The following is a 9,349-nucleotide window of genomic DNA, read 5'->3' as shown; positions in this document are numbered from 1 at the left end:
CAGTCGGTTCATCCAAAACTTTGATTCGAACTTGCTTTGGGAAAGGGAAACGGTAAGACTCAAAACCCCCACGTTTGGCCGTTCCTCAACAGGTACAAGACAATGACAAAAATTTGCACTAGCAATGGGGATGAGTACCAAGTCTTGCCTCTATGAGTTTCCCAGATGAACTGTTCCTAGAAGGAATGTAATACACAAGACAAAAGGACAAAAAAGCAATCATTTCTTAGCCCTGTTTAATTTTAATCCAGTGTAACGTACGTACATTTTAAGTATAACAACAGTAACTATCCCACAATCACCTATGTAAAACGATCTCACGACATTTGAACCTAAATTCAACTTTAACCCTTCGCAATTGGTCGTTGTTCTTGAATAAATTGACAACGATTCTTTCTCCCAGCTGACATATCATCGTGTTATAGAGTTACTAGGCAGCGATTGATGCCGCCGAGCTAAGGAGAGAAGAAAAACAAACAGAAATTAAGACATGTTGATAAGTTATGATAATGAAACCTGACAAAGCTTGCTTGAAAGAATTCACGTTGCTGCTATTGGCAAGGTTCTAGATTGAGATGAAAGGTCTTAGATTTTATTTTCTTTTGCGTGCATGATGGCTGAAACATGATATAATCATTACCGGCGTTTGCTTCAACTTAACTGGACAAAAATTAAACTCGTGTCCTTTGCAGTTACATTCTTAAAAGTAAAACAAAAAAGTTTAAAATAGTAAATCCTGGTTACAGTTGCTTAGATCGATAGAGATATAAACGGGAAATGCATTACAACTACTTAGAAATCGCAAATAGGGAATTAAAGTACTAGCGTTTGCGTCTCAAAAAAAAGAAAAGCACGCATCAGATATTCCGCAAAAACAAAAAACAAAAAACAAAAAAAAAGGCAAAAAATAAAGCAACCAAAACAACCACAACAGTGATAATAGAGATATTCCTTACGGGAGGCCTCAGTTTTTCTTATTTTAGGTTATTTTATTACATTATAAACACTTTTTAGGAGGATTCAGTATTCATACCTATCGACCGGCCACGCTCTTAGGGCTCGACAACGACGTTTCAGACGGCGAGAAAATGTCAGTGATGAACAGTAGACGATGAAGACGGTGTGAAGTAGTCAATCACCGTGTAATGTCTAAAAACAAAACAGAGCAAACTGGATAAATGTAAAGTTCTTTACGTTCAATTGCAAAGGTTATAGATTGCGTGGAATTATAATTTAATAACCCCCTTAGCTTCAGGCAGATGTACTCCAGTTCCTTTTGGTGACTGCCGACGCAGCTTTTAATAAATTCTGAATTGATCGGTCCCAGTTCCTTGTTGAATTCCTGTACTGTGTTCTTGCCACATGGTTAGGCCACATTATTGGCCGCATTATTTATTTTACTAGCGCCTCCTCTCACCCAGGAGAAAATACGTTAAACGCAGCGCGATTAAATTGACAATAGAAGCAATTCAACCAGGAGAATTAACAGCACTTATGTCAAGTTCTGGAAACCACGATAAGTTGCCCGAAGGCAGACTTACTTAGGAAGAGCAACTTGCTGTAACGATCACCTATACCTATGCAGGATAGAAAAGTTCGATTTTCTCAAACTTTTTCAGGAAAAAGGTTTTCACTTACTTGTTTCAAAATTGTATCTTCAAGGGTGTTTGGATTTTTATTTTCTTGTCGAGAAGGCCTTACGTACTTTGCCTTGAAAAGAGCAAAACTCTACCCTAAAATTACACTTTTTACGAACGCTAGCAAGCCAAAGTAATTTAGCGTTGCTGGAAAAGCTAACCCATATTACTAAAATGTCACCGTTAGATGTAATTTAAACCTAGGTTTTTAGCAAATTTTCAAAGTTAAACGCTTTGATGGTGTTGCGTCACGTCAAAATTTAGGTCAATTTCCTGGACCAGAAAGCCAATCTGATACATGTTCAATTGAAATAACTGACTTAGACACCTAAAGACTATTTTACGGGAGAGTAGAGTCACAGTCAAACTTTTCTGGAACAATGTTGGAGATAATGATCACGGCGTGAAACATCACAATGCCAGGCAATTAGCTCAAGTGCATAGTCTTTCAGAAGCTCTCAATTTTTTTTGTAATTTTTTTTGTAATAAAAACAAAAAGGGATACTTTTACATTATATTTTACACTTTACATTTTACATTCTTAAAAGTAGAACAACAAAGTTTAAAATAGTAACTCCTGGTTACAGTGGCTTAGATCGATAGGGAAATAAACGGGAAATGCAGTACAACTACTTAGAAATCGAAAATAGGAAATTAAAGTGCTAGCGTTCGTGTCTGAGAAAAAACAAGCATGCAGCAGATATTCCGCAAAAAAAGACAAAAATAAAGCAACAACAACAACAACAATAACAACAAGAAAAAAACAGCCCAGCTCTTAGAGATATCCCTTACGGGAGACCACAGTTATTCTTTTCTCAGGTTATTTTATTACATTAAACTTTTCTAGGAGGATTCAATATTCATATCAGGAGCCATAATCGGGGACGGAGACGGTAAGCGCGCGCCATTTCTAGTTTGGGGCTGTCCCTATGATATAGGACAATTTTTCTTTTTTTAGAACAAATTGCGCCATCCCGTGCGACACACGCGCGTACATGCTGCGAGGATTTTTGCGGATGTAGCGCGGAGAAATGGCGTCCGAAATTCCCGAAATGTTTGATGCTTTTGGCCCACAACTCATTACTTTCAGGTCTGTTAAAATTTTGCTTCAGTGTTTTCGTCGTAAGCTGCTCCAGTTTGAGTGAAGTAAGACAGTGTCAAATTTAGTTATGTGCCGCTTTATATCAGTTGTGTTCCGCAGCTTCTTTTACAAGAGCTCCACATTACTCCACGCTAAGTTTCACATATGTTGAAGATTAACAGCTTTTCCAAAACACAGCAAAAAAACTAGTTGGATATATGTGGATATAGCAGCGTTTTAGGACTCCAAAGTTTCCCTCCTCTTGCCAAACGCTTGCGAGGATTTCACCAGAGTCTATCTCGACCGAACAGTAAAAAAATAATAATAATAATAATTGCAAGTTTCAGTTTCGCCTGAATTGTAAGTAACACTTGATGTTTTATCAAGGCCCAATAAGTGACAATAAAGTTTATGTCTGTAGATGCTGCTCAGTTTTGTTTGTGTAGAAAATCCAATAAATTGACTGTTCTCGATGAATAAGAGCGCCCGCCGATGCGTGTTTTGTACAGTCAGTAAAACATGACAAATTGGACTTCCCCACTTTCGTGTGAAAACGTACATCGAACTCATGTATCTCTAGTTTTACATTGTGTTTAAGTTTGATAAATGTTTGAGAACATATTAAAAGCTTAGCTGAAAATATGTGAATACAGCAGAAATAATCAGCTTTCTTTAATCAACTCGAATAGTCACGGTACTCGAATAAAGATTTCGATTTTGTTGGTTGAGTTATCAAAACTCCTTGTCTATTTTATTTTCGGAGTGTAAGATTTCACTATGTTAAAGAAACACTCATGATGTTAGTAGCCTTTTGGCGTTGGTGAAAATTGTTGCAGCATCTCGGCACAAACGACAGCGAAAGAAATCTTTGTCAAGATTTGTTGACAATTGAAAACACCGACTCGGACTTGAAAGTGCACGCGCTGCACTATGCAAATTAGCTACTTGTGCGCGTCAGACTTTCCTTTCAAAAACTTTTGCAAACTCGCCAAACAAACAGAAACAATAAGAAACTATCAAAACAGGGTTTGGTTATGATTAAGCATTGTTTTGGAAACTCAAAACTTAACTCGATACCAGAGTAAACAGTTTTCTTACATAACTTTTCTTTATAGAACAAACGCAATAGCTTACGTGTACAACTAGCGTGAGCATTCATTCACAGCGCGAAATCGAAGTCATGTTTTCGACCCTGAAAAACTCACCGTTTCCATTAGCTCAGAGCATAAAACTACATATAAAAGCCCTGGTTCTTATTTCCTGCCTTATTCCCTGCCATCGCTGTGAAAACTCTACAAGGGAATCTCGCAACTCTCACCATTTGATCAGGCAACGTGACAACATCCGCGCGAGAGCTCCCGACATGCGCGTGGATCCGCGCGGATATATGACGTCAGGATGGCGCAATTTGTTCTAAAAATAGAAAAATTGTCCCATATCATAGGTGCGCGCGGATCCCAAGACTTACGGTGTCCGTCCCCGATTATGGCTCCTGTTCATACCCATCGACCATGCTAGTGGGGATCGGCAAAGACATTTCATTCGGGAAAGAGTGTAACGATGATAACGATTCAGACGGCGATAAAGCCAAACTGAAACAAAAACAGAGCAAACTGAAAAAATATCAAAGTTCCTAACTAAAAGTGTAACGGTGAAATGTCTGCGCGAAATTATAAATTAAGAACCCGCTATAGCTTACAGCCATTCCTTTTGGTGATATAGCGCCCTTCCTTACCCGGAAGTGGTGGCTCACTACAGTTTTGATAGATTATAACAACCCAACTTCTAACTCTTTTGAAAAATGTGCCAAGGTGATTTTTCTTTCTCTATTTACTGTTTCCTTAATTCTTTTACAATTCTATGGGAAACTTGAACAATTAAACGTCAACAAATGGCCAAAATGAACGACCGAGTACCTAAGGAGAGACTGGGCACTAGCAGGTTAAATCACATTTTTCTCAAAATCTACCAGGATGGCCCAGCCTCAAAATTTCAGGAATAAGCAATTTGCTCTGATGTAACATTCATGCAAAGTAAAACAAAAATCTGTAGGACAGATTTTTCGCAAACTGAGAAAATGTGAAATCAAGAATAGCTCAAAATCGGTCTTACAGATTTTTCAAAATCTTGGCTCTAAATGTGATTCACTCCTACAAATAAACTGTAAAAGTTTCATCGTGGGTTGTACAGTAAGTTTTCGAGCAATCCTCGATCAAAGACTGGCTTTTACAACCTTGGACGAGAATTGAATTGGCATGGCCTTTATTTAAGCGCGCGCTCATGTGAAGCCATCTCTCGCTGGACAAAGCAAGGTTAGAGCTCTTTTACCGGTGTTTATCAAGCTTTTTTGACATATTTTTTGGCCCTAGACCTAAACACATGTTTGAAGGGACTTTGAAACTATTACTACGTATACCGAAGTGATTTAACGCCTTTCAGGTGCTGAAGTGGTTTTCGTTTCTTCTTGGGGTTACTTGCGTCATTTTTGCACGCGCGATTAATACTGACGTCAGGCAGGCAATCATAGCGCGCGCTACTGAGTCTCCAAAAAACTGGAGTAGGCTACCTTAAGGTGATTCCTCACATTTGCATTGCGCATCCTTACTGCCCATAATTTTAGTCATTTTAATAAACTAATCATTAGCTTTGGGTGAGAAAATACTGATCTGATTTCTATTGTTGAAAATTGAATAAATAAGGAAAATAGCAGCTGCACTGTAGTATTTTCTATTTTGCAGCTTGATAGCCGTGGCAAGCAATTTGAATCCAATACTTTAACAAGGATTCAGCTGTCTGTCAAAATCAAACTTAAAAAGTTTATTTGTGTCCGACACAAGTATTGACTGTAGTTTGAGGCGTGTTTTCATGAGTCTGGGCTCACAAAGAGTTTACAATAACTTGGAATGCGTTCTTGTAATAAGCATTAAATAATGCTAAAATGGGACATTTTTAATGCCTCACTGGTCCTTAACGAGCATGGGCACCCCCCCCCCCCTTTTTATTTTATAATTAAAGTTCCCATATGATAAACATTCACTGGACAAAGTTTGAACAAAAATCTATGGGCAGTTTTATTTTAGGGGAATTACTTTAATTACGCAAATTAAAAATTAATTTGAATCAATGAAACATTACCTACCGTTCCACCAAATGATCTTCCTCCTGCATGAGGAGTTAACAAAGAAAAAATTAACGAGCTCAGAAGAAGAAGAAGAAGAAGAAGAAGAAGAAGAAGACGAAGACGAGGCAGAAGAAGAAGAAAAAGAACAAGAACAAGAAGAACAAGAAGAGGAAGAAGAAGAAGAAAAATAAGAAGAAGAAGAAGAAGAAAAAAGAAAAAAAGAAGCAGAAGCAGAAGAAGAAGAAAAAGAAGAAGACGAAGAGGATTGGTTTAAGTGGCAGTCTTTGTAAAAGCGATCCACTGCATTTTAGGTCGAGAAATAGTTTTCCCTTAAACTTTACCCATTAAACCATTTTGACTCTAAATGAATACATTTACTTTAAGTTTTGGAAATATTACGTCAACATAATTATTTTAGAGCTCACAAAAATCAAATTGCAAATGACCTTATTTTGTGCATGGCCGGGATGGAAAATTGCCGAAAAAGCAAAACAGGAACCGAACATAAGAGAGCCGTCGCAGCTTACCATTTCGGGCGCCTCCTTCAAATTGTCCGTTTCCTGTAGCATGTCCAAGATGTCATCATCGACATCATCATTCTTGAGGCTGTAACCAGTTGACAAGCAAAGAAAAAGAAAAACGGCGACAATTCGAGCATCCATACTTGCTTGTAAATATCTGCAATTCACATTTTAGAACAGACACAAATAAACAAACAAACAAACTAGTGACTATGATTCTTAAGTGTAACAAAGTTGCAAACAACTTTTAAGCGATGGCCTGATCGAAAGAGAGCTTAAGCAAACCATGATGGCGAAACCAACGAGAACGTCACCGAACAAAAAGTATCACAAGTAGAGCAATGATTCTGCAATGGTTCTGCGCGAAATGGCTAAATTTTCGTATCTTCTTTTGGAATCAAACGTTGTCATTGCATATTTAAAGAGAGCAAGTTTTTAGATTGATAGGCGTACTGAAGAGGTCTACACGGTTGCGGCATCCCAACGTAAAATCCGTTTTTTACAACAAGTTGTCATCCTTGGCGTCGTCGTCGTCATTGCTAAAGCTCTCTGTTCTATGCGTAGTTGGTATAGTAAAACTTGGGCTTGACGAACCTTCCCGTGAAAAACTAACAATTACTGTCTGAAATTGAGGCGAACAATATGCCACCGAGTTTGGAGAGACATCGAAGAGTATAATTGTTTAAGTACAACAACAAACAGTGATCTCAAAAGCACGGCCAAGAAACAATCAAAAGTCCATATTAAAATGTTTTGCTGTGGGACTATTTACCCTAGTTCCTGTCAGTTGTGGCTGTGATAATGGTTAGTGTTGCTTTATTGTATTTTTTTTTTCTCTTGTATTCTTGCCGATATAAAGAGTTTTCGCTAATATCATTGTCAGTTCGTAACACCTCTGCACAATCAAATTACTGTCGTTTCCTTTTTCCAGCTGCTATTCTCAATACCCACAACTTGTTAAAAACAAAAAAGAAAGAGAAAGAAATATGGGTATTCTCTCAAACAGCCGACCTTAAGAACGGTACGCAACACACAGTTTAAAGTATGATTTTTACTGAATAATTTATCGACTATTGGGATACAGCGATATTTCACAGGGTATATTAATAATTCTTTCCTCCATGGACGTTTTTATGTGTTTACGGACATTTGGAAATTAAAAAGGAAACTTTACGAAAATTTGAAAAAAGAGTGTTGGCGAAAATTGCAGAGAAATTTGTTGCAGCATTTGCCTAATATTTAATGAGTATAGTTTTGACCGATCATGATCTTCTTACGTAAGGAAAATAATTTTTTGTGCACCGTGCCAAACTAATACAAACTCGAGACAGAAACTGCCAAAGATTATGATAAAGAAATTAATCTGGTTAAGTCTTTTAGCTTTAAATGTAGTTAAAAGATTCAGAATATACTCTTTAGGGTGCTCGGCGTTACACATTCGCAAATATGATAACCTGACGATCTGCGTGCGATAGGCTATTTACACGCGTCTGTCACACACTCTTTTCCTTGGAGCAGGTAACTGAGAAATCGTTTACGTGCGTGATGTGAAACTTACCGTTCTTTCTCCAAATAGTTGGCTTGGTGCGTACTGCGGCTGGGGTGTGACTCAGGTAATAAATGAGGTTCCTGTACAGGTGATGTGCATCTTATGGGGAGAAATAACTCAATGTATATTCAATGCCTGCTGCATTCTTTCTTTCACATAACAACCAGACAGTTGCTCAGAAAGAAAGTAGTTTGGAGTCCAGCCAGCGTAGCTTACAAGCTTGTTATCCTGAAAATGTGTGCTTCAAGGCCATTATTTCTTTCCTTTTCCTTCTTCTCTTTTTCGCTTTTTTTTTATATTTCTAATACTAACAATAGCACGTTTTTGTACGGACAAGAAAGGGACGAAGCTAAGTGCCTGTATGAATTCTGATTTTTCTGGGACAGCTTGAACTGTCTGTAACAGAGAATTGTCCCTGAGTTATGAATATGTCTATAAGGTTAGGTTCAACTGAGCTAAACCAGATCCACGAAAACAAAAAAGGTCTTGTTTTCCCGCCTGGCTGAGAATTCGCATGGTTAATTAAAAAGCAATAATCAATAACAACTTCAGACTTGGAAAGAAAAAATCAACTAACATCTTCGACCTCCCTTAGTTTTGTATATTTTAGAAAGCAGGGGCATGTTGTCGAGTACAGTTGGAGTGACATTGCCTGAAAAACCCATTTGGGCCCAAACTAATTGAATTAGTGTTTATTTTCTGTGCTTGTCTGACACATCCACAGGGAAATTTGTTTTGATACGGCACAAACATTGCAATTCTGTATAATTTCCAAACATGAATAAAGAATTCGAAATTCTGGTTGGTCGATAGGCTCGGCTTACGACGATGACATTTCTCAGCTTGGTTACTAAGCTACTCCACCACCTAGTCAAGTAAACAAGCTAGGCGGATGGCCACTGCATGAAATATTAAGTTATTCCAGAGACATCACTCCAAGTCCCAGGTATTGAACGCATAGGGAAGTTCAAAAATGACTACCATTGCCACAGGAGCAAGATCGTCCACGTAGTCCTAATGGGATTTGCCAACCATGACAAACTATGGCAGATGGAGTGACCGAAATTCGTTTTTTCTCAGACTGGATAGAATCATTTTAGGTGATGACTATCCATGAACGAATCAATTTGCTTTATTTATTTTTCTTGTTTAATTGATGTATAAGTTGAATCACAATTGACCTATTATTAAACCTACACGGCCACATAGATGAATACTGACGATCAATTGCCTTTGTGTTTCCAATTGCTTCAGTCTGTTATTTGTAGTCCTCGATATTCACCTATGAAAAAATTCACCCCCGAAATTTGTACCGAGACAATTGGGAGTTTAAGTAACTATGACGGCGATGCTGTGGGCAACGTAGATCAAAAAGATGAATTTATATCTCACCTACGAATCTCGCGATACTCTGAAAGGGTTCAGTTTGTTTGTTTTTGT

At 37.9% G+C, this 9,349-nt stretch overlaps 1 protein-coding gene across 1 annotated transcript; it reads right to left on the bottom strand.

Annotated features, from left to right (window-relative positions):
- Positions 1-219: 219 nt before the first annotated feature.
- On the bottom strand, positions 220-8,013 carry LOC149108848 (uncharacterized). Its single transcript, XM_089293554.1, has 6 exons — positions 7,919-8,013; positions 6,367-6,517; positions 5,858-5,880; positions 4,221-4,310; positions 1,034-1,149; positions 220-455 (listed from the first exon to the last, which is right to left on the bottom strand). The coding sequence occupies exons 2-5, from the start codon at positions 6,499-6,501 to the stop codon at positions 1,092-1,094; spliced, it is 306 nt and encodes a 101-aa protein (XP_089149680.1). The 5' UTR covers positions 6,502-6,517; positions 7,919-8,013; the 3' UTR covers positions 220-455; positions 1,034-1,091.
- Between the last annotated feature and the right edge of the window lie 1,336 nt (positions 8,014-9,349).

This window comes from Orbicella faveolata, unplaced genomic scaffold (assembly GCF_042242905.1).
Source record: "Orbicella faveolata isolate gen_17 unplaced genomic scaffold, um_ofav_v1 contig_25, whole genome shotgun sequence".
NCBI lineage: Eukaryota > Metazoa > Cnidaria > Anthozoa > Scleractinia > Merulinidae > Orbicella > Orbicella faveolata.
Note: the sequence above shows the minus strand (reverse complement) of the source record. Positions and strands in the feature narration are given on the sequence as shown.